This window comes from Salmo salar, chromosome ssa07 (genome assembly GCF_905237065.1).
Source record: "Salmo salar chromosome ssa07, Ssal_v3.1, whole genome shotgun sequence".
Taxonomy (NCBI): Eukaryota; Metazoa; Chordata; class Actinopteri; order Salmoniformes; family Salmonidae; genus Salmo; species Salmo salar.
Genome location: NC_059448.1, coordinates 15,020,126 through 15,046,384, shown reverse-complemented (window position 1 = coordinate 15,046,384; position 26,259 = coordinate 15,020,126). Strand labels below are relative to the sequence as shown.

General features: G+C 42.5%; 2 protein-coding genes across 2 annotated transcripts in view; both read left to right on the top strand.

Moving 5' to 3' along the window:
• Positions 1–37: 37 nt before the first annotated feature.
• Positions 38–5,118, top strand: LOC106608686 (dr1-associated corepressor). The gene is made up of 7 exons (XM_014206785.2): positions 38–432; positions 2,003–2,075; positions 2,400–2,493; positions 2,632–2,754; positions 2,883–2,973; positions 3,173–3,261; positions 3,651–5,118. Exons 1-7 carry the CDS (start codon positions 391–393, stop codon positions 3,820–3,822), a joined length of 684 nt encoding a protein of 227 aa, XP_014062260.1. The 5' UTR covers positions 38–390; the 3' UTR covers positions 3,823–5,118.
• Positions 5,119–7,248: 2,130 nt separating this feature from the next.
• The window catches only part of LOC106608687 (mitogen-activated protein kinase kinase kinase 11), a 42,464-nt gene continuing 23,453 nt past the window's right edge, over positions 7,249–26,259 (top strand). Inside the window, exon 1 of the mRNA XM_014206786.2 lies at positions 7,249–9,194. Within this exon, the coding sequence (XP_014062261.1) occupies positions 8,423–9,194 (772 nt within the window). The 5' untranslated portion in view covers positions 7,249–8,422. The remainder of the gene's footprint in view (positions 9,195–26,259) is intronic.

Below are 26,259 nucleotides of genomic sequence, written 5' to 3'. Positions count from 1 at the left end.
GTGTATCCTGCCGCACGGAAGGAGTGATCCAATATAGTGCCACATTACATTTGTATCATGCACTTCTAGCGTTTTGTCACGTATAGCTTGCAATGTTGCATTTTACCTCAACACGGGAGTCCTTTGATAATAATCAATCTGTGTTTGTTTATTATTTGAAACCCGTGTGCTGTCTATTTGACCAGACCAGACCAGACTAGACAGTGTGCAGGCTTAGGCGAGAACCCTACGGAACGTGAGACCCTGCGGAACATCTCGAGAAGACGACGTTGCTACGTGCTAGGCTAGCTAGTAGCTAACGATAGGTACCCACTTAGGTGCGTGTTGGAGGGACATATAATAACACACCATTGGAGATTGTTTTAAGTTAACTGGAACGGATACTCAATAATGCCCAGCAAAAAGAAGAAATATAACGCCAGATTCCCTCCGGTAAGTTGATACTTTGCTTGTTAAGCAGTTAGCTAACGGTAATGATCTAGCTAAGTATGAGCTGGGACTGCCAACGCGTTTGTTAAGTAGCTTGCTAACGTTAGCTTAAACAGTGCACCCATGAATGGGATTTGGGCTTGGTTGCTAGCTAGTTTGCAATACAAGAAGACAAAACTAACTAGTTACTTAGTAACTAGCTAACTAGAGCTGTATCGTTCGATATGTTATCTAGCTAATGTGGTAACGAGTTAGCCAGCCACTATTTAGGGGAGGGTGGCCATTAAAAATGCATTGCTGTCTAGCGTGGTCATTGTTATTTGCAAGCTTGCCATCTGTGCTGAGAGACCTGGATTAATTATTGACCAAAATCAGTATTACCATGTTAGGTAGGGATTTGCATCAAAATAAGTGACACGTCTTGTATGGAAAATAAGAGGATGTTGCTAGCTAGTATAATGGCTAAGTGGTCAGAAAACCAGTCCCCCTATGAATGTCATGATACCTGCTGCCGCTACTCACTCAGTCAATCAATGAACATTTATTAATAAAGCCCTTTTTACATCAGCAGTTGTCACAAAGTGCTTATACAGAAACCGAGCCTAAAACCCCAGAGGGCAAGCAATGCAGTTTTAGAATCACGGTGGCTAAGGAAACACTCCCTAGAAAGGCTGGAACCTAGAGAGAAACCAGGCTCTGGGGGGTGGCTGGTCCTCTTCTGGCTGTGCCAGGTAGAGATGATAAAAGTACATGGCCACTAATGCCAGATCGTTCTTCAAGATGTTCAAACGTTCATAGATGACAAGCAGAGTCAAATAAGAATCACAGGTCAGCACCTCAGGAGTAAATGTCAGTTGGCTTTTTCATAGCTCAGCATTCAGAGGTCGAGACAGCAGGTGCAGTAGAGGGAGTGAGGTAGCTAGATGGCTTTGTAGATGACCTCCTCCCTCTATTGAGATGTGAGATGAGCCAAAACAGACAGGGCTGAAACCAAGTAGGTGCATGGTGGTCTCTAGCTAGGTGAACTTGGTAGGAGAATAACAGGTACATCTTCAAAAGAAATAGGCCTGTAGATTATATAATCGTCACCATAACAAACAACTAGCTCCCAGTTCGAGTGTGGTATTATTAGCTACCTATCAAGATCGTCATCATGTTACGCTCTGCATGACTTCTGCTCATTACCTAAATCCTCAGGTGTTTCAGATAGGCCAGCATTTCGCAAACTCGGTCCTTGGGACCCCAAGGGGTGCATGTTTTGTTTTTTGCCCAAACTCTACACAGCCGATTCAAATGATCAAAGCTTGATGATTATTTGAATTGGCTGGGTAGTGCAAGGACAAAAACCAAAACGTGCACAGAGTTTGGGAAACCCTGGGTTAGGCCTATGCGTTGCACATTCAGCCATTGCTGTCTGTAGCCTAGTTTCCTTGTCATCTAACTGCGGTCAGTGTGCTGTTCATGTGTGGTTGGTTGATTGATCAATTAGTACAGTCTGCAATCATGCAAATACTTAATAGCAGTAGAATCTTTAAAGCACTCTTTCACTGATGTTTTCCCATTCCTATTACAGGCCAGGATTAAGAAGATTATGCAGACTGATGAAGAGATAGGCAAAGTGGCTGCCGCAGTTCCTGTCATCATATGTATCCTTATCAGGCCTGAGAGCTTCACCTGGCTGTATTTCATTGCAAGTTTCAAGTAACTGCATTTCAAAATGTGTTTATTTTCCAATGACAATATGGAGATTTAGCTTATAGGGTAATTGTTTGTGATTGTGTTGTGTCGTTTGAATGAAATTCATTTGACTCACTGTTTTGAGTGTTTGTTGGCCTAGTAACAGTCTAGTGTTCACTCTTGAGTAGTTGTGAAATATCTAACTGTAATTGACTTATTGAAGACAAGAAAACATGGCAGCCTGGTCCCGTCGGCTAGTGGCTACTTTTCCCTTTTCTTAATTCAACCACCAGCACGAGCTCTGGAGCTGTTCCTGGAGTCTCTCCTGACGAAAGCCTGTCAAGTCACCCAGTCCCGGAACGCAAAAACAATGACAACGTCACACTTGTAAGTCATTTATTCAGTTATCAGTGTTGGTCACAAAAGTTGGTAGGACTACAGATCATAATGGTCAGCATTCTTGCCTATCAGTGCTTTTGGATGTCTGGGGAAGTAATGTTTTAAACAATGTGTGTCTGTGTGCAGAAAACAGTGCATTGAGCTGGAGCAGCAGTTTGACTTCCTGAAGGACCTGGTAGCAGCAGTACCAGACATGCAGGGCGAGGGAGAGGAGAACCACGCAGAGGGGGGGGAAAAAGCTGCACGCAGGTAACGGACACTGAATGATACCCACTGTTGACTTGGATAGATACGACTGATTGCCCCCTAAAGTTTTGGTCAATGGAAAATGTGAATTATGAAATCTTAACTTTGTGTTCTTACTTGGTGTCCTGCAGAGGTCGAAAGCCGGGGTCAGGCCGCAAGAACGGAGGAGCCCGCTCCAAGGGCAAAGACAAGAAACTATCAGACACAGAGTCGGAGCAAGAGGTCGGTGTTGACCTTTAATTTGGCGGTCACTAAACACAACCTTACCTTCGGTAACAGTAACCTTGTATTGGGGGAAATGTTAGTTAGTTTGGCTAGGTGGCCAATTGAAGTTATATCAGGTGTGATGGGAAAGAGTTCTGAGACGGAAGAGTGTGTGGATTTCAGAGGCTTATTTAGCTTTTTGTTGCCATGGGAACAGGATGACTCTGAGGACAGCGAGACAGATGGGGATGAGGAGGACGGTTCTCAGTCAAGCACAAACCTGCAGCCGCAATCCCGATTCCACAGGTAAACACGCACTGCCTGCCACCCAGTATCCCTGTAAATTGTAAATGTGGTTTTGGGACTGACCCTGTATATAGCTAACTAACTTTCTTGTGTTGTTATTATTTCTATTTCACTTGTGTTTTTGTTCACCTTTTTGTGCTACTGATATTGATTACTGTGTTGTTGGGAAAGAGCAAGCAAGAAAGGCATTTCACTGTACTAGTGCACGCGACACGCGCGCGCACACACACACTGAAGTGAAGCAGATATTCATTTTTCTGGGTGGTGTCCAGTAGAGCAAAAATCTGTTGCTAATTGGACAAGTTCAATGATTACTTCTCATTTACAAAACGTTTCAACAATGTTTTCCAAGTCCAGGACATGACTCTTCTCTCTGTTGTGTGACACAGCCCAGACACCATACCACCTCAGTACCTCCACATGGGCACCGCACACGGGGGCCTGGCCATGTCCCTGGGCTCCTTTGCCCCCCACCCCTCGCTGATGGGCACCGCACCCCCGCCTCCCCCATCCATGCCGCACAAAGACGACGACGACGACGATGAAGACTATGACTCTTAGCTCCCCCCGCTCTTACCTTTCATTTTCTCATAAGTTGTTCTCTTGTTTGGCTGCATTGACAAAGAGGTGGGTCTGGGGAAACGCTCACACGCAGCTCATTGTTCAGGAAAAGTCTCCAACTGTCAGTAAGGCTCGTAGACATGACAGCCACCACCGCTGAAGACGAGAGTAATCGGTTGTATATTATGTTTTAATTATAATTTTTTTTCTTATTTTATTGTGGAGAAAATTTGAACCAGGTTGTTTTTTTTAAGACAGGTGGTCGTTCTATTTCGACTACAAAAAAAAATAACAGTTGATGCGTCGAAAAGGCTCTGGCCTAGCCCAAGGACAGGTTTGATTATTAAGTCCCCCATTGTAGTTTGCACTTTGGTTATTCTCTCTCTGTGTTTTCTGTTTACGACATTGGTGTTCAAAGAACATATCACTCCATTTCCGTTTTCAATGTCTGCTCAAGTTCGGTTGAGATCCACAAACAGTTACACCTGTGCAGCCTAACATAGCCTCATAGAATACTGTACACACAGACACCTACTTGATGATTTCAGAGCAGCAGTAAGTCATATTTTAAAAGTGATCAGCACTTACCTATAGAAAAAGGAGATGAGATTATTGTCTGTGAGGATTATCATGAATTTGGCAGAGTGGCAGGTCATCCTTGCCAACTAGTTTGATTGTTAGGCTACATAGGCCCTCAACAAATGGGTAAGGAGATGTATTTTACGAAAGGTTATGAATTCTTGTCAATGCATTTTTTCCCCCTTTTTAATTCAACTTTTTATGATAATTTATCCTCATGAAGACCTTGACCGTTAGCTTACTTCAACCATATTCACATGTAATTATGCTAATGTTTACAACTCCAATTGGATGTTCTTGTTTGTTCATTTGAAATTTGGGTGACAAGTCACTACTTTGGAGGTATGACATGAAATATGTTGTTTTGTAACCCCCCCCCCCCCAAACCATCTCTTGAAGACAAGTGTCTCTGCTGGCTATTCTTATCTGAAAGATACTGTGACGCTCCTGAAGCATAACTTTGTTTTTAAAGTTGTTAAACCCCTCCCCTTTCTCACCTATAATTTGTTTTCAAGATATCGTACCCTCCTCTCCCCACTTGGAATAAAATTTGCCTTTGTATTACGTGTTGTTCTTTCTCTCTTTTTAGATTGTTTTAATGTCTGTCTGTCTTGATATGAAATGTTTAAAGGTAGGCAGTTAAACTTGACGCTGTATGTAAACTTTAACATTCTTTTTATTTTGTATGGGTGAAATAAAGTTCAGATTTCAATAAGACACTGCTAACTTTTTCAATTGTTTTATTTTTGTTTCACATAACTGCACGAGATGTTTTACCAAACAATTCTGTGACATAACAAGCCTTGATGCCATAAGCAATTTGCTATTGAGTCCATTGAAACTGGCAATGAACTTAATCCCATTGGCACATAAGCAAAACATTGCACACAGCTTCACCGTAGTGTAAAACGTCCTTTGTGTTCAACCCCACCCTGCTACCCACATTCTCTTGGCTTCACATTCCTATATGGAAAATCTATATTTCTCTAAACAGCCTTCATGTCTCCAAAGACTTCCTGAGGGGTGTGCCAGATTGTCAGGCATGGACAAAAGAAATGGCCAAGCCGACCATGCATTAGTTGTCAGTACTCCTATGAAGTGTATAAACTTTTAAACAATGGCCGTTTGTCACCATAGCTGATGTGTGGTTTTGCCTGTCAAGGCTATGTCATCAACAGAGTAGGCAAGGTGATTGAAGTGCAGGCCAGCACAGGTCTGATCTGTGGGAGAGGTTTATTTGATTAGACACTGCACAGAGGAAATACTCTTTTTATTGTCACTGTGCACCGTTTATACCCCCCTCCCCCCATCTTCTGAGTTTGCTTTCATATTGTAAATGTAGCATTAGGCCCGTCTCAGCCACTTGGCCACAAAAATAACTGCATCCTTCCTGCACAAGCAATGAGTCAGCGCTGGGTAGCATGGGGTGGGGGATACATGTTTTATTTAACTAGGCAAGTCAGTTAAGATCAAATTCTTATTTACAATGATGGCCTACCGGGGAACAGTGGGTTAACTGCCTTGTTCAGGGGCAGAACGACAGATTTGTAACTTGTCAGCTCTGGGATTCGATCCAGCAACCATCGGTTACTGGCCCAAAGCTCTAACCCGCTAGGCTACCTGTTGCCCCGATAAATGGAATGGGGGATGCATGAGATGGGGGATACATGGGGTGGGGGATGCATGGGTGGTGTTTGGTGGGGGAGTTGACTTTAGGAAGCAGCGGAGCAACAAGCACCTACCACGGGGCAGGGAAGCTACCACAGAAGGACCAACACTGTTTCCACATAGCAGCACACGGCAAAGGTGCCCCCTCCCCTATCTACACTACAGTAATGACAAGGACAATTATCCCTGTTTCATATGACTGTATGATCAACCACAATATTATTTGAGACTATGTAACCCATTATAGGCCTTATAAACTCAATGATGATGTTTATATGTCAACATTTGCACATTGGACCGGACCACTAACTTGCCCCAAGGTAAAGAACAGCCTGAATTCGTTGGGGCATGGACTATACAAGGTGTCAAAAGCGTTCCACAGGGATGCTGGCCCATGTTGACTCCAAAGCTTCCCACAGTTGTGTCAAGTTGGCTGGATGTCCTTTGGATTGTGGACCATTGTTGATACACACGGGAAACTGTTGAGCGTGAAAAACCCAGCAGTGTTGCAGTTCTTGACACACTCAAACCATACACTTACATATTTTGTATTGCCCATTCATGCTCTGACTGGCACACATACACAATTCATGTCTCAATTGTCTCAAGGCTTAAAAATCCTTATTTAACCTGGATTCACCTGGTCAGTCTATGTCACGGAAAGAGCAGGTGTTCCTTATGTTTTGTACACTCAGTGTTTAACCTCATCCAGTTGTGACACTTGGCCCATAACAATTAGTGGCCTAATGACAATAAGGCTCCTTTGTGCGACATGCATATTTATTTGGCACTCAGATATTCCAGTAAACCTCAAATGCAGAACACGGGAATTAGGAATTAGTCCACATATTACTGCCTTCTCCATCCTCTCTCGACCAGAGCGAGTGTTGCGTTGTTTCTCTAATCAGGGCCCAGGGGTGTATTCGCCGATTTTGTTGCAAAACGTTTCGTCTGTTGCAACAAAACCGTTTACTCCAAACGGGAAAAGTTTTGCAACGAAAACGAGAGCTTCTATTGGACAAAATCAGATAGGTCCCTTCCCGGTTTTGTTCCGTTTGCTCTGTTTGCTTCCGTTTGGTTCTTAAACGGTAAACTGTTTCCGTTGCAAGAAATAATGAATACCCCCCTGATTCTTTTCCTGTTGGGAAAAAAGTTTCTAAACCCCACCCTCTTCTTTGACTGTAAGCACAGACGTAGAGTGGTTCGAGAACGGGACGAGGGAAGACTGCTTAAGGAAGAGGGGACATGATAACAAATATTAATGCATCAATTATGACATTGATAATAACGACGAGCTTGCCAGGGCTTGGCACTAAATTATCGTTACGCACAATACAGGATTTGTTTTTGGTGTGCGTTTCTCTTTTAGAAAAAGTAGACTCCTAAGCAGGTTTGTACAACTCTTCTTGTTGCGAACTAGGTGGATATCAAGTTCTTTTTTGAAAATACATACGTATACAATTGAGACATTGTATGTCACCATCGGGTAAGACAGCAAATATGGATACAGTTGCGCAAACGGGTGCGGGATTTGTTGACAGAACGCATAGAAGTTTTGGCCAGACACCGTTATTCGTGCTCATGGTTTAGGGCGAATTGGTAAACTTTGAAACTTGTCGTAAAGCACGGGATTCTCAGGACTAAATGCGCCTTTCCTGCTATTCTTCTCCTCTTCTCAGCGCTTCCTGCTTATGGTGGCCACCTCACTTCATGGCTAAAAATGCAGAACTCAAAATGGACAACTAAACGGAGTTGAACTCTTCCGTTGGGTTATTATTGTCCAATGTTCTGGATATTCTACAACCACCTGATGCTCATTTTGGTATGATGTGATCCATCCAGTGTTCTACACGGTCGTGGTTTTGCTATAGTTGAATAAGTTCTCCTATATTTCATATCTCAAGAAGCAGCACCTAATCATTGGTCAATATGTGACCATTTTTGGTATAGTAATAGAGTAATTGAGTGAGCTATGTGCTCAAACCACGCATTGAGAAACCACACCACAACAGTTGAGTAGAAACTTGCTTTATGGAGACAATTCTGCCTTTTTACCCATCGGCACACTTGGTAGGACTGGTCACATCCATGGCCTTTGTTTGATTGTTGCCAGCTCTAATGGAAACATATGCAGTCCATGTCAGGTTGCAGGAGAGACATTTTTTATCCTGTTGTCTTTGAACACGGTTGTGTTCCTGTTGGCCAGGCCTTTGAACAAATTTCATTGGTCCCTGATGAGCCAACTAGACACAGACAAACGGGAGAGAGGCGCAATAAAGTACATTATTGTACTTTATTTTCAAAACCATACAGAATCAAACCCAGTGTCTGAACATCTGTTCATTGTGGCTCCATGGAGCCACTGAAGAACATTTTTACCCGTGGCCCACTGTCGAACTGGAAAGGTCTGGATCGATCACAAAAAGGGAACTTCACCAATCCCGTGTGGACGGCTTTATTCGACTATGAGGCGTCCGGTAAAGACGAGCTCACCCTCCACAAAGGTGACCTGGTGGAAGTTCTGTCACTGGACTCTGAGATATCCGGTGACGAGGGCTGGTGGGCAGGCAAGGTCAACAACAAAGTGGGAATCTTTCCCTCGAACTATGTCTCCTTCAAGCCTCCTTCATATGGGAAACTGCAGGGCAATGGAGTTGGCGTGGTTGGGGAGCTTGGGCCAGCCGTAGTGGGGGTGGGGGAGTTCGAACCCGAGGCCGTGGATTTCACGGAACTGAGCCTCGAGGAGGTCATTGGAGTCGGCGGCTTCGGCAAGGTGTATCGCGGGACATGGAGAGGTGGGCTGGAGGTCGCCGTGAAGGCGGCCCGCCAGGACCCAGACGAGGACATCAGCGTGACGGCCCAGAACGTGCGCCAGGAGGCCCGGCTGTTTGCCATGCTCACTCACCGCAACATCATCGCCCTCAAAGGGGTTTGCTTACAGGAACCCAACTTGTGCCTCATCATGGAGTATGCGTCCGGTGGCCCGCTGAGCCGTGCTCTGGCTGGGCGCCGCATCCCGCCGCACGTCTTGGTCAACTGGGCAGTACAGATTGCTAGAGGGATGCTCTACCTGCACACAGAGGCCATCGTTCCTGTCATCCATCGTGACCTCAAGTCTAACAACAGTAAGTCACTACACTAGTCACGTCCACAGTAGGCTGGTTTTAACGATGCACAGAGGTTAGAACGTTGTTATAGACAACACTAAAGAGAGCTAGAAGGTCATAAACAGGTGTCAACTGTTGTGAATTACTACATTTCCTTAGCTCCATGACAAACTGTCAAATTCAGTTTCACCAGTTCAATTGGCTCTGAGTGAAATGGTTAGTCTTCCTATTTGCTGGGGAGCTTGACCTACAGGACTCAGGACATTGTGCTATAGGTTATATTGTTGCATTGCCAGAGGCTACACCTCACCACACACTTTGTCTTTGGCGAAGCTCACTCTTCTCCCCTCTCCACTACAATATCGGCTCTAATAGCTCACAAATAACAAGCACAAACATACACATTTGATTATTATTGTCCCTTCAAATGGCAAAATTGGACACTATTAATTCACTTTGGCTGCAGTCCAAAAGGGATTTCAATTTTGTCACATGTTTTGTTGTGTTTGCTCTTCGCTTGATCTCACAGGGAGCGTGGGAAATGAGATGATTATTTGGACGGAGCATCTCTCTCTCTGTTGCGCTAGGTTATTGCTTCATATCATGTGAGCACTGTAGCCTGTATACATATCACAGAAAGAGAGAGAGAGCTCTCAGTCTGAGGAAATTGTGAAACCTCTAGCGAGCATTTCTCGATAACGAGACCAGCCGCTTCGCAAGCAAAGGTCAAGAATTCTAGTGGGTGAATTTTAAAGACCGTCAAAAGTCACTCCTTGAACTTTGATGATGTTGATTGCGAGAATGACCGTGATGTAGGCTTAAGTAGGTGTTTTGGGCTCTAGCTTTGGTCATCTAGGCCCTTTCGTGGACTTTGTCCATTAAACCACATCAAATAGATGCAATAAAGTTCATACAGAGAATTCAACCCTCTCAAACCAAAAGCTACTTGGAACTGTCAGGCTGAGAGGCTTGATAGTATCCTTGATTGTCAATACACAAGGCCACCTGAATTCACACAGAGGCAAAACCATTATTATCATAATTTTGACAAGTCCGATAATCCCTGTCAGTGGCTTGGCAATATCTGTAATGGTTCAGTGTTTGTTTTTGTTCAACATCCCCTCATTTCCGTTCGTTCAGATCACCAAAGACCCACTTCCATCTTGGATAATCTCTCTGTACAGCCGTGTTACGTTAGGCAAACAGAAAAAGATCAAGGCAGTTTTTTTGTTAGACAAGAGACCGACAGCACTTCTGAGAAAATGGGCCATGGTAGGTCTGTCTTCTTAGTTCTACACCTAATTTCAAGGTTTTCCGTCACACCAAACACTAAGTAGGCCAAAGTATCACTGTTTCAGTCCATCACCTCCATCTTCCTCATTAAGAGGCAAGCCAGCAGCTGGGAGAATCCCGGGTCTGACAGGAAAAAGATCTGTTGGGAAGTGAGCTGGCAACTGGAGGGTGGCTGGTATAAAATCCTTGATGCCATTGCCTTGCCTGACGTTGTGCCCTTTAGCAAGGCACTTAACCCCCCACAGCAACTGCTCCACGAGCGCCCAGTATGGCAGCCCCCTGCCCCAACCTCTCCAACCTGTATGTTTGTCTGTTGGAAGGGTTGGGATAAATCAGAAGTCACATTTTAGTTGGACATTGTGTACAATTGACAAATAAAGTATTCTTAATCTTAACTTGTTCCCACACACTCCCGTCCACTCTCATTCTCCACTGTTCTGACTGAGCAGACATCAACGAACCCACTGGACTGGAAAACATCCCTGTTGCGCAAATATATATATTTTTTAAATGTAGGGTTTGTAGGCTATATGGAGCAACACAACCAACACAGTCCCTCTTTGTGCTGTAAAGATGTTATCTCTGCACTACCTCCTACCTCTTGTTTTTTTTATTTCTTCTCTGAAGCTTTGTCCCAGACCTGCCTATACATGTCCTCTGTTGTGGCAGTGAGCAATATCCAGTTGTTTGGGGAAAGGGAGGTCTGTGTTCGCTCCCGATGTATCTTTTGAAACTCAATCTGTTCCTATAGAGAGAGCGAGAGAACAAGGGCATGGTTTCTTCAGTGTTTACCGATAATTTTAAAGTGTACAGGAGAACCACCTCTTTAATCAAATCAAATTATATTGGTCACATACCATTCACATATTTATCAGATGTTGTTAGGGGTTTAGCGAAATGCTTTAAGGGTTCAAGGAAAGGTAGCGAGGCGCTCAAGTTAGCGGCCATTGAAGGAACATTGAGGTGTTCGAGCTTCTAAAAATAATCACAAACCATTGATCCACAACGAAGTTCCTGCTATTAGGTGAACTGTGAAATAGATTGCGTAGAGATGCGGTCTTAAGGGCAGATATTCAGAAGAATGCAGAAGGTTCTGGTGCAAAGGTGTCCAACTTTTATTTCTAGTGTTCAATAGTGATAGCCGGCGAAGACACCTAATAGCAGGAACAACCCTATCTAGTAGTCAGAACCTGGTAATACCTGGATGTAGGATGGGACATAAACCTAACAACTTCAATTACTCATTTCTCTGAACAGGGGGAAAGAATCATCACCAAATTCACTGAGAATACATTACATAGGATGAAGAATCAATACTTTGAGCCGCATCTCTATACTACTTGTCAGTCATAGAAACCTGATACGATATTTTGTCGGGGTGGGATGGGCGTGGGGTGTCTGTGGGCTGCTTTTGACAATTTCTTTGGATTTCTCATGTCTTATTCATTGTTAGAAAAAAGTTTGGTTCAAATCTGATGTTAGGTAATATAATTATTGAATATGATATGAATCCTACAAATTAAAATGGCCAATTTGGGCACAATCAAAGAATTCGTTTAATTTCTCAAAGATCAAAATCTATTTCAACAAAATAATTTTGCCGGAATGCATATTTAATATGTTTCTAACTACAGAAATGATTTCAGAACAATCTGAGATGGTGGGTGACATTTAAAGACTTTTAAAGTGAATTAAAATACTTTTTTTAGTGCACTGTTGCAACGATAGAGCTGTGTTTAGGGTGACAGACACTATTTATAGCTGTAGAGATTTGAAAGGAGAAGAGCCTGTAGCTTTGTGCTGTAGTTACACATCAGTGAAGCGTACTGATTGAACAGGACCATTGAAGAAAGTGCACACAGAAGACGGCCTTGAATGCAGGCCAGGGGCCATCACTGGAAAGTAGATGCAAAGAGAGACACACACACACACACACACACACACACACACACACACACACACACACACACACACACACACACACACACACGAGTGAGCGTGTACACGTATACACAGGGCTGGATTAAGAAATCATAAACCCCGGGGATTATAAAAACGCATTTCATGCAATTCTACCTTGTTTACATGGCAAAAGACATTAGCTGAATCTTTTTTAATACCACACAAATGACCTAAATGAGTGGCTACTCTGACACTGAGAAACAGAGCTCAATCTGGCTACTAAATACAATTTCCAGTGGCACACTGACTCGCCTAATGTTGAAGATGAAGCCATAGGTTACTCACGGTGATGGCCAACGTGCTCGTCGTGGCAATAGACCATCTCAAGATGAGATACTTTGAAAAACAGTTCTGCTGTTAGCTACAAATTGGGAGTTTTTTTTTTATTTGCAAAAGGCAAACCGACAGCTGCACCAACTACAGAAATATAATCTATAGATGAATGGGAACTGCCATGTCAGGAATGGCATCCAATGCTAGTGTACCCATGAGTTTAACAGTCAGATTGCCAGCGTCAGAGGTTACAAAACTCATCTATGGATTACATGTCTATGGCCACAATGCAACAAACTGTAGCCTATATTTAGCGCACATGCTGCCAAAACTGCGGCCTCCTGGACTGTAGGCATACCGGTAACTGCCAAAATAAAGCAAACACTATAGTAAACAAGGGATACAAACTATATGTTAAGGTGTGGGGTGCATTTTCCTGGCATGGTTTAGGTCCACTTGTAGAATCTATGCCAAGGCGTATTGAAGCTGTTCTGGCAGCTCGTGGTGACACAACACCCTTTTAAGACACTTTATGTTGGTGTTTCCTTATTTTGGCAGATATCTGTATGCCCTTGTGATAACTTAATTCATAGTTATTTTTACAGTATATATTTCCTTGTATTGTAAAAAAAAATATATATATATGTATGTGTGTGTGTGTGTGTGTGTGTGTGTGTGTTTGTGCTTGTTTTTTTTACAATATTAAGGATATATTTTATATATATATATCTATCTATCTAGTACCAGTCAAAAGTTTGGACACACCAACTCATTCCAGGCGGTTTTCTTTAATTTGACTATTTTCTACATTGCAGAATAATAGTGAAGACATCAAAACTATGAAATTACACATATGGAATCATGTAGTAACCAAAAAAGTGTTAAACAAATCAAAATATGTTTTATATTTGAGATTCTTCAAAGTAGCCACCCTTTGCCTTGATGACAGCTTTGCACACTCTTGGAATTCTCTCAACCAGCTTCACCTGGATTGCTTTTCAAACAGTCTTGAAGGAGTTCCCACATATGCTGAGCACTTGTTGGCTGATTGTGGAGGCCAGGTCATCTGATGCAGCCCTCCATCACTCTCCTTCACGGTCAAATAGCCCTTATACAACCTGGAGGTGTGTTGGGTCATTGTCCTGTTGAAAAATAAATGATAGTGGGACTAAGCATAAACCAGATGGGATGGCGTATCGCTGCAGAATGCTGTGGTAGCCATGCTGGTTAAGTGTGCCTTGAATTCTAAATAAATGATCTACAGTGTCACCAGCAAAGCACCATCACACCTCCTCCTCCATGCTTCACGGTGGGAACCATACATGCGGAGATCATCCGTTCACCTACTATGCATCTCACAAAGACACGGCTGTTGGAAACAAAAATCTCAAATTTGGACAAAGGACAGATTTCCACCGGTCTAATGTCCATTGCTCGTGTTTCTTGGCCCAAGCAAGTCTCTTCTTCTTAGTGGTGTCCTTTGTAGTGGTTTCTTTGCAGCAATTTGACCATAAAGGCCTGATTCACGCAGTTTCCTCTGAACAGTTGATGTTGAGATGTGTCTGTTACTTGAACTCTGTGATGCATTTATTTGGGCTGCAATTTCTGAGGCTGGTAACTCTAATTAACTTATCCTCTGCAGCAGAGGTAACTCTGGGTCTTTCTTTCCTGTGGCGGTCCGCATGAGAGCCAGTTTCATGATGGTTTCTGCGACTGCACTTGAAGAAAATTTCAATCCCTACCTTGTCACAAGACAACTGATTGGCTCAAACGCATTAAGAAGGAAAGAAATTCCACAAATGAACTTTGAACAAGGCATACCTGTTAATTGAAATGCATTCCAGGTGACTACCACATGAAGTTGGTTGAGAGAATGCCAAGTGTGCAAAGCTGTCATCAAGGCAAAGGGTGGCTACTTTGAAGAATCTCAAATATAAATATATAAAATAACTTTTTTAGTTACTACATGATTCCATGTGTGTAATTTCATAATTTTGATGTCTTCGCTATTTTTCTACAATGTAGAAAATGGTAAAAATAAAGAAAAACCCTTGAATTAGTAGGTGTGTCCAAACTTTTGACTGGTACTGTATATAATTAAGTGTCTTAAAAACAATTAAAAATGTAGATATATAATTATTTTTTTGCTGCCTCTTGGGCCCCTCACGGGCCTGGGCCCAGGGGCTTCACCCGGTAAGCCCCTGCATTAATCCAACACACAACACACACACACACACACACACACACACACACACACACACACACACACACACACACACCTCAACATCAGTCAGTCATTGACACATTGGCCCTCAGATGCACACAATCAGTCATAAACACATTGGCACACATACTGTATATTTAGATTAATTATAAATACACACTTATAATAGTACATGGGACTTATATTGCGCTTTTCAATGACCCAAAGTCGCTCTACGTTTGTAGAACGAGATCAATACAAGGCCAGATTAACAGCAGGAAAAAACACACATGAAACAAAGAGAGGGGGAGTGTGTGTGTGTGTGCGCGCGTGTACTCTGGAGCTTGGCCAACTATAATTGGAAATCACATGGAAAATGCCACACTAAGCGTTGGTGGAGTCAAACTTAACTTAATTGTGTTTTCAAGAGGAACCACAGTTTAAAAACAGGTTGATAGCTACCTGTAGCTCATAGCCCACCTATGAGTAGCTCTCCAATCTATTCTGAAAGTACTTTTCACGTGTTTCACTGCAAACTGTCATAAACAAATCTCACAAGTATCAAACACTGCAAGCTCCCAGCTATTATCAAATCAATGCAACATTGACAATATCCCACCCCTGGTTAGCCACTATTGGTTTAAAAAGCCAAATCTAACACAATATTTGCAAATTCATTTCCAGGATTATTGCGTCTGTCTGTGGTGCGTGCGTTTGTCAATCACTTTGTGTGTAGCCAGTTGATGTGATAACCGTCTTGTGGGTTGACAGAAATACTTTCCCCAAAAGCTTAAATGTTAACTGCAAAGTAGACTTACCTGGCAGAAGTAAATCTATTATTTGTTATTTGCAAACTTTGCCATGAAATGATCAGCAGCAGTACAGAACCATCGCTAGACCGGCACATTAGACTGCACATTCCTCACTCGCTAGATTCACAGTTAAAGGGCCAGAATGGCAATTAAAGGGGGAATTACACCCCCCCCCAAAATTACATTTGTTAGTTTTCTTCCAGACCTAAAAAAAAATGGTATTCAGATGTGGTTTAAGCATTGACATGGACTCAGAACATCCAATTTATTTCATTGTTGCTCTATAAACAATTGTAATTTTGAGAGCGATTATTATATATTTTTTTTCTTTCTAAAACCAGCAAAAATACAACTGAGAAAACAACATAATTTGAGAAAATGTAAAACCGTTTTCAAAATAAAAAATGTATAGGGCCCCCTTAGAAGTTTATCAACCATCATTCTACCAGGTATATTGGCAGAAAACATAGTGCACTAAGGACCCGGGAACAGTCGCAGGGGAGAAGAAAAGAATGTGCCTATTTGAAGGCTATAATTTATTTAAAGTAGCTCTCATGCTAGAAAATGTTTAAATACCCTGGTTTAAAAAGACCTTGGATCAACTCTTTTTAAAAGTAGCTCTCATGCTAGAAAATGTTTAAATAAATCTTGGATCAACACTTTTTTCCCAGAGTGGACAAGCATCTGACACAGCTGTGCACCACCAGCATGTTTTCACTCAGGGCCCCTAGCGCCCCAATGCAGCGCACTGAAAACATCCCCTGTGTTATTCTGCCCTCACAGACACTTGCAGTCTCTCGCTACTCACACACATCAACATTCCCAAGTTCACTGAGGGGAATTATGAGGGCAATTTGGACATTTAGCCCACAGTGGTGGCATGTGAGGTATTCAGTCCAGGAAATAGACATATTGAACTTGATAAACTCCTAAAATGCATAGTGACTTGTATTATCTGTAACAGGGGTTGCTGCGTCAATAGACTTGCTTTGCCAGTCACAGGTATGTAGGTGGAGACTACAGAGTCAAGCACTAATTGGCTAAAGAGTGCTGATCTAGGATCAGGTCCCGTTTTGTCCATGTCATCTTATTCATTATGATCTAACTCTGAGACTCTGTATGAAGACGAGCCTTGATATGGACATTAGAAAGAGAATCCTAGAGGAATTATATGTAAATGGATGTACAGTGCCTTCTGAAAGTATTCACAACCCTTTACTTTTTCCACATTTTGTTGTGTTACAGGCTTAATTTTAAATTAATTAAATTTAGATTTTGTGCCACTGGCCTACACACAATTTTCCATAATGTCAAAGTGGAATTATGTTTTTAGAAATGTTTACAAATTTAATTAAAAATGAAAAGCTGAAATGCCTTGAGTCAATAAGTATTTAACCCCTGAAGTTATGGCAAGCCTAAGTACGTTCAGGAGTAAAACGTTGCTTAATAAGTTGCATAGACTCACTCTATGGGCAATAATAGTGTTTAACATGATTTTTCAATGACTACAGAATCTCTGTACCCAACACATACAATTATCTGTAAGGTCCATCAGTCGAAGAGTGAATTGCAAACACAGATTCAACCACAAAGACCAGGGAGGTTTTCCAATGCCTCGCAAAGATGGGTTAAAAAAAAGCAGACATTGAATATCCCTTTGAATATCCCTTTGAGCATGGTGAAGTTATTAGTTACACTTTGGATGGTGTATCAATTCACCTAGTCACTATAAAGATACAGGTGTCCTTCCTAACTCAGTTGCCAGTGAGGTAGGAAACCACTCAGGGATTTCACGATGAGTTCCATGGTGACTTTAAAACAATTACAGTTTAATGGCTGTGATAGGAGAAAACTGAGGATGGATCAACAACATTGTAGTTACTCCACAATACTAAACTAAATGACAGAGTAAAAAGAAGGAAGCTTGTACAGAATAAAAAAAATGCATTCTGTTTGCAATAAGGCACTAAAGTAAAACTGCAAAAAATTTGGCAAAGAAATTACATTTATGTCCTGAATACAAAGCGTTATGTTTGGGGCAAACACAACACATCACTGAGTACCACTTTTCATATTTTCAAACATGGTGGTGGATGTATCATGTTATGGGTATGCTTGTCATTGGCAAGGACTAGGGAGTTTTTTTGGGGGGGATACAAATAAACGGAATAGAGCTAAGCGCAGGCAAAATCCTAGAGGAAAACCTGGTTCAGTCTGCTTTCCAACAGACACTGGGAGACACATTCACCTTTCAGCAGGACAATAACCTATAACACAAGGCCAAATATACACTGGAATTGCTTATCAAGACAACATTGAAGGTTCCTGAGTGGCCTAGTTACAATTCTGACTGAATTCGGCTTGAAAATCCATGGCAAGACTTGAAAATTGCTGTCTAGCAATGATCAACAACCAACTTGACAGAGCTTAAAGAATGTGCAAATATTGTACGATCCAGGTGTGCAAATACTTTCTCTTAGAGACAACCAGAAAGACTCACTGCTGTAATCGCTGCCAAAGGTGACTCAGGGGTGTAGATACTTATGTACAGGAGATATTTCTGTATTTCATAGTTAATACATTTTCAAACATTTCTAAAAATATGTTTTCACTTTGTAATAGTTAAATTTTTTTAAATCCATTTTGAATTCAGTCTGTAGAACAAAAATGTGGAATAAGTCTAGGGGTATGAATACTTTCTTAAAGCACTGTGATGGTTAGAGATAGGGCTTCACAGTCATGGCCAGTTAGTCATTTAAAATAAAGTATGTGGTTTGTTAAGTAGGTCATGGGATGAGTAGGAAGAGACGGTTCTCGTAAATTCAAATCAATAACTACTCTGCATTTTAAAGTTGCAAACAAGCTATGCTCTTTTTGTGGCTTGAAATACAACTAGGAAGAGATCCTGGTCTTGTAGATAGAAACAGGTTGCAATGCTAAATGTAACCTCAAATCAATTTAATAAATTACCTTGCTATTAGTTCATTCCAATCTTCTATATTAATTCACCAACCAATCAAGGTTTTTTCTACAAATACCTTTGTCACAAAGTGCATAGTTTCGCTTACTGTCCATGTTAGGAGAGACAACAAAGTTCAAAACCCCCAACTATAACACAGCCGACACAGAGAGTGGCAAGGAAAAACTCCCTCAGTCTTGATTGGAACAAACCTGTACTTATCCTTTCGCTGACATTGGCATATCTTCAATGCCAGCGTGTTGCTGCCTGACAGGCATCACCTGTGATGGGGTGGCAGTACCAGGCTCTGTGGAGGAGTTCAACCAGGGCTTGGCTCCGGTGTGTTTCCATTGGCACAGTGTCTGACTGGCTCTGATAAGAGTTCACTAGGCCCAGGCCCCCCCCCTCCCCTCTTTATTTTCGAAATGCCGGCAGGCTGCATCCGGAGATCCCAGGCTCTGATTAGGTTGGGGGGGGAAGGATGCTGGAGCAGGTAGGAGTTGGCACGGGATTCCCTTTCACACACGCACTGCTGGCCCCATTGGGTAACTCTGGCTTGGATACACACATGCATTGATACACACGCATGCACGTACACCATATATATATATATATATATATATATATATATATATATATATATATATATATATATATATACATATACACACATATACATACACACACACACACACACACACACACAAAAAAAAAACCCCCTACACACACACAATCCCCCTACACACACACTTGACTAATGTTCCAGAATAATAATATGCTGCGTAGAACAGAGAGCTTTAGAATGACGGCCCGAACAACAGAACTCCAGGGGACGAGAGGGGACAACGAGGCACTGTAAGGTCACACCACACAGGATGTGAGAGGATTCCAAAACCCAGGAAATCGTTGATAATTTTTTTCCAGGTTTAGGCTAACATTTGGTTTCTCTCACTAGCTTGGTTTGGCATCTTTTCTACAGTGATTGTAAGGCAGTTGTCATGTAGATAGAGAATTCTCACCACTGACTTGTGAATGCTAAATGGATGCAAGGATCAGGCAGATATTTGGCCAGAAACATTTGACACATTTCCCTATATTATGTTTCAATCTCTGTACCTGAGCATGTGTATGTGTATGTGCAGTTGTTGTATTAGAGTTGAGGGATACTTATCATACTTCTACATTTCCGTTTGGCTCTCTGTGTCAGTTGAAACTGATTTATCTGTTGCAGTGCTGTTCTACACAACTGTGCAAACATTGGAGAGTGTTTAGTCAGCCAAACCTTGATTAGCTAGGTAGGTCAATGCACGACATGGGACCAATGCATTGAACCATGTTTTAAAAAGGGGTAGTTAAAAAAAAAAAAAGAAAGTGACTGCCCACTTACCACCAGCTAAGTCTGACACAACCTCCTGACCTCGACCCCTGATTGACCCCTTGGCGACCCCCACATTCTGTATTTCCCAGGATACCAGAGAGGAAGAGGTGAATTGATAGGGTTGACTCCGCCCCCAAATTGGTCTGTGCGAGAATCTAGCCTTGAGCAGACCAAGTTGGGAATATTTTATATAGGAGTTGTGCCTGTTCACATACGTGTCTGCCCTCTCATTGGCCAGAATGTTTCCGACTCCTCCCGCCTGCCCTCCCCTATTGCGGACATTTTTTCCTATTGTTAGAGCAGACAGTCCAATATCTTGTCAATATATAGATCATCTTTGAGGATACTCAGCGAATGGAGGTTAAACTTCAACGACTGGCAGCCATTGTGGCTCCAGTAGTTTTTGTTAGCTAGCGCTGGTTAATAGGTGAGTTATCTCAGGCCCCTGGTGCATTACATGATGCAGAGATAATCATTAATAACTCTCTCAGACAGCGTTGATGTTAGCTTCACTGTGATTTGGACATGTATCTCCGTCTCTCCCTATCTTCTGTCGCTGTCTCTCTTCTGTCTCAGTCTCTGTTTCTGTGTCTCTTTTCTGTCTCCCTCCCTCTCCCTCAGAGTTTGAGGTTGCCAGACTGTCTGTCAGCCTATGGCTCCGTCCCACAGGGGACAAAGCTCTCGTTCTTCCCGGGGAAAGCCCCCACCCCTGCCGGAATTCTCCCTCGCCTACGGACAGAGAGCAGATCCGGACCAAACCCACAGAAGGGGAGGGCAGAGAGAGAGAGAGAGAGGGAGATTGGAGAGAAATGAACAGTAGAGACAGATGACCACTTTATGAATTACTGATCAGTGTCATGCTACTAATGAATTTAGTCAAGTTGTCAACGCAGGTGAGGCCTTATTCCGTAACGTTGCAAAAAGAACAACCAATATCTGTGTGTAAGTACGTGCTACATTTATTGGAACGGCATGCCTCTGGAGAATGCAAATGTGTGTTCTCTGATAAGCTGCTGAGAAATTGAAATAGGCCCACAGCCCTTCCTTGGTTGTGGTGCCTAAAGTGCATATCAGTGCTAACTCACTCACCTACACTGAGATGTAATGTTTTTTATTTGTAGTTTATTTCACCTTTATTTAACCAGGTAGGCTAGTTGAGAACAAGTTCTCATTTACAACTGTGACCTGGCCAAGATAAAGCAAAGCAGTGCAACACAAACAACAACACAGAGTTACACATGGAGTAAACAACCGTAAAGTAAATACCTCACGCCATTTGCACACACTGGATATAGACTTTATTTTTTTCTATTGTGTTAAGGCAATAAATAGGCCATAGTAGCAAGTAATTACAATTTAGCAAATTAACACTGGAGTGATAGATGTGCAGATGATGATGTGCAAGTAGAAATACTGGTATGCAAAAGAGCAGAAAAGTAAATAAAAACAATATGGGGATTAGGTAGGTAGATTGGATGGGCTATTTACAGATGGGCTATGTACAGCTGCAGCGATCGGTTAGCTGCTCAGATAGCTGGTGTTTAAAGTTAGTGAGGGAAATACAAGTCTACAAATACAAGTCATTGGCAGCAGAGAACTGGAAGGTAAGGCGGCCAAAGGGGTGTTGGCTTTGGGGATGAACAGTGAGAAATACCTGCTGGAGCGCGTGCTACGGGTGGGTGTTGTTATCGTGACCAGTGAGCTGAGATAAGGCGGAGCTTTACCTAGCAAGGACTTATAGATGACCTGGAGCCAGTGGGTCTGGTGACGAATATGTAGCGAGGGCCAGCCGATTAGAGCATACAGGTCGCAGTGGTGGGTGGTATATGGGGCTTTGGTGACAAAACGGATGGCACTGTGATAGACTGCATCCAGTTTGCTGAGTAGAGTGTTGGAGGCTATTTTGTAAATGACATCATCGAGGATCGGTAGGATAGTCAGTTTTACTAGGGTATGTTTGGCGGCGTGAGTGAAGGAGGCTTTGTTGCGGAATAGAAAGCCGATTCTAGATTTAATTTTGGATTGGAGATGTTTAAAATGAGTCTGGAAGGAGAGTTTACAGTCTAGCCAGACACCTAGGTATTTGTAGTTGTCCACATATTCTAAGTCAGAACCGTCCAGAGTAGTGATGCTAGTTGGGCGGGCGGGTGCGGGCAGCGAACGGTTGAAAAGCATGCATTTAGTTTTACTAGTGTTTAAGAGCAGTTTGGGGCCACGGAAGGAGTGTTGTATGTCATTGAAGCTTGTTTGGAGGTTTGTTAACACAGTGTCCAAAGAAGGGCCAGATATATACAGAATGGTGTCGTCTGCGTAGAGGTGGATCAGGGAATCACCAAGAGCGACATCGACGATATTTACAAGGAAGAGAGTCAGCCCGAGAATTGAACCCTGTGGTACCGACATAGAGACTGCCAGAGGTCCGGACAACAGGCCCTCCCATTTGACACACTGAACTCTGTCTGAGAAGTAGTTGGTGAACCAGGCGAGGCAGTCATTTGAGAAACCAAGGCTGTTGAGTCTGCCGATAAAAATATGGTGATTGACAGAGTCGAAAGCCTTGGCCAGGTCGATGTACTGTGCAGCCATCTTCAATCTTTTATCGATTGCTATTATGATATCGTTTACCACCTTGAGCTTGGCTGAGGTGCACCCATGACTAGCTCGGAAACCGGATTGCACAGCGAAGAAGGTACGGTTGGATTCGAAATGGTCAGTGATTTGTTTATTAACTTGGCTTTCGAAGACTTTAGAAAGGCAGGGCAGGATGGATATAGGTCTATAAGAGTTTGGGTCTAGAGTGTCACCACCTTTGAAGAGGGGGATGACCGCAGCAGCTTTCCAATCTTTAGGGATCTCGAACAATACGAAAGAGATGTTGAACAGACTGATAATAGGGGTTGCAACAATGGCGGCAGATCATTTTAGAAAGAGAGGGTCCAGATTTTCTAGCCCAGCTGATTTGTACGGGTCCAGGTTTTGCAGCTCTTTCAGAACATCTGCTTTCTGGATTTGGGTGAAGGAGAAGCTGGGGAGGTTTGGGCAAGTAGCTGTGGGGAGTGCGGAGCTGTGGGTTGGGGTAGCCAGGAGGAAAGCATGGCCAGCCGTAGAGAAATGCTTATTGAAATTCTCGATTATCGTGGATTTATCGGTGGTTACAGTGTTACCTAGCCTCAGTGCATTGGGCAGCTGGGAGGAGGTGCTCTTGTTCTCCATGGACTTTACAGTGTCCCAACATTTTTTTGGAGTTAGAGCTACAGGATGCAAATTTCTGTTTGAAAAAGCTAGCCTTTGCTTTCCTGACTGACTGTGTGTATTGATTCCTGACTTCCCTGAACAGTTGCATATCGCGGGGACTGTTCGATGCTATTGCAGTCAGGTCTGGAGTGAACCAAGGGAAATAGCACAAGGCTTTCTTCCCTGTAACATGTTAAATAGCTTGACTTCCCCTAGATAAGATAAGGCATTGGGAAACCTTTCTTCCCACAATGCAATGCAACAGAGCCGAAGATCTTGCTTCCCATATAGGTATCCATTGTATACCGGGCCAGTAAATACATTTCTAGGTCGCTCCTGAGAGAGTCATTTCAGTAAGTGACTACATACTCTGTTTTCTGAACAACAAACTATACCAAACAGAGTCCCGTTGCCATGGGGATGGAACAGCCGTCTTTCGGGCGTCTGTTTGGTTGCCCTGCCTGTGTCAGGAGGTTGATTGTCTGGAGCTGGACAGAGAGGCAGGTACCAGCTCTGGGTGTAGTACTGCCATATGTACTTGTTCCCTTTATTCACAATGACAAGCAGTGACCAGTTAACTACAACTGTTAAGATAACGTTACATAGGCCTACTACCTTCTACACAACGCTTATGTAACATTACATAGGCCTATTACCTTCTACATAACGCTTATGGTAACGTTACATAGGCCTATTACCTTCTACATAACGCTTATGGTAACGTTACATAGGCCTACTATTACCTTCTACATAACGCTTATGGTAATGTTACATAGGCCTATTACCTTCTACATAACGCTTATGTAACATTACATAGGCCTACTACCTTCTACATAACGCTTATGTAACATTACATAGGCCTATTACCTTCTACATAACGCTTATGGTAACGTTACATAGGCCTATCACCTTCTACATAACGCTTACGGTAACGTTACATAGGCCTATTACCTTCTACATAACGGTTATGGTAACGTTACATAGGCCTATTACCTTCTACATAACGCTTATGGTAATGTTACATAGGCCTACTACCTTCTACATAACGCTTATGTAACATTACATAGGCCTACTACTACCTTCTACATAACGCTTATGGTAACGTTACATAGGCCTACTACTACCTTCTACATAACGCTTATGGTAACGTTACATAGGCCTACTACCTTCTACATAACGCTTATGGTAACGTTACATAGGCCTATTACCTTCTACATAACGCTTATGGTAACGTTACATAGGCCTATTACCTTCTACATAACGCTTACGGTAACGTTACATAGGCCTACTACTACCTTCTACATAACGCTTATGGTAATGTTACATAGGCCTATTACCTTCTACATAACGCTTATGGTAACGTTACATAGGCCTATTACCTTCTACATAACGCTTATGGTAACGTTACATAGGCCTATTACCTTCTACATAACGCTTATGGTAACGTTACATAGGCCTATTACCTTCTACATAACGCTTACGGTAACGTTACATAGGCCTATTACCTTCTACATAACGGTTATGGTAACGTTACATAGGTCTATTACCTTCTACATAACGCTTATGGTAATGTTACATAGGCCTATTACCTTCTACATAACGCTTATGGTAACGTTACATAGGCCTATTACCTTCTACATAACGCTTATGGTAACGTTACATAGGCCTATTACCTTCTACATAACGCTTATGGTAACGTTACATAGGCCTATTACCTTCTACATAACGCTTACGGTAACGTTACATAGGCCTATTACCTTCTACATAACGGTTATGGTAACGTTACATAGGTCTATTACCTTCTACATAACGCTTATGGTAATGTTACATAGGCCTACTACCTTCTACATAACGCTTATGGTAACGTTACATAGGCCTATTACCTTCTACATAACGCTTATGTAACATTACATAGGCCTACTATTACCTTCTACATAACGCTTATGTAACATTACATAGGCCTACTACTACCTTCTACATAACGCTTATGGTAACGTTACATAGGCCTACTACTACCTTCTACATAACGCTTATGGTAACGTTACATAGGCCTACTACCTTCTACATAACGCTTATGGTAACGTTACATAGGCCTATTACCTTCTACAAAACGCTTATGGTAACGTTACATAGGCCTATTACCTTCTACATAACGGTTATGGTAACGTTACATAGGCCTATTACCTTCTACATAACGGTTATGGTAACGTTACATAGGCCTATTACCTTCTACATAACGGTTATGGTAACGTTACATAGGCCTATTACCTTCTACATAACGCTTATGGTAACGTTACATAGGCCTACTACCTTCTACATAACGCTTATGGTAACGTTACATAGGCCTACTACCTTCTACATAACGGTTATGGTAACGTTACATAGGCCTACTACCTTCTACATAACGCTTATGGTAACGTTACATAGGCCTACTACCTTCTACATAACGGTTATGGTAACGTTACATAGGCCTATTACCTTCTACATAAGGCTTATGGTAACGTTAGCTAGAAGGCCATAGACTTCTAGTCTGCTACATCAGTTGGTGAACCTTGAACCCTGATATGTCATGCTATAGAAGTCAGTGGTCACACAGTTCACTGGTTATTGTTGAAGCAGCCAATTATATTGAGTGGAGAATGCCGTGGTCACGTGGTGCGTTGTGCCAAAGAGGGTCTGAATTAAGGATACACTCTGCCTCATCACAGGAAGTGGAGGAAGACTATTGAGCATGCTGACATTGCTAAAAGGCTTTGTCTGTGTGTGTGACTGCGTGCGTGTGTGTCTGTACATCTTAACAGTTTTCTTTCAGTTACTGCAAGTCACGACCCTGGCAGACACCTCTGGGTGTCCTATTGGTCGATAACAATCAACCTTCTCTCATCGGAGCGACCGATTTGTCATTCACCCAAATATCCCACAGTCCTCTCTGGCTGTATCAATCATGAGAGCAACCTGACCCCTGTTAA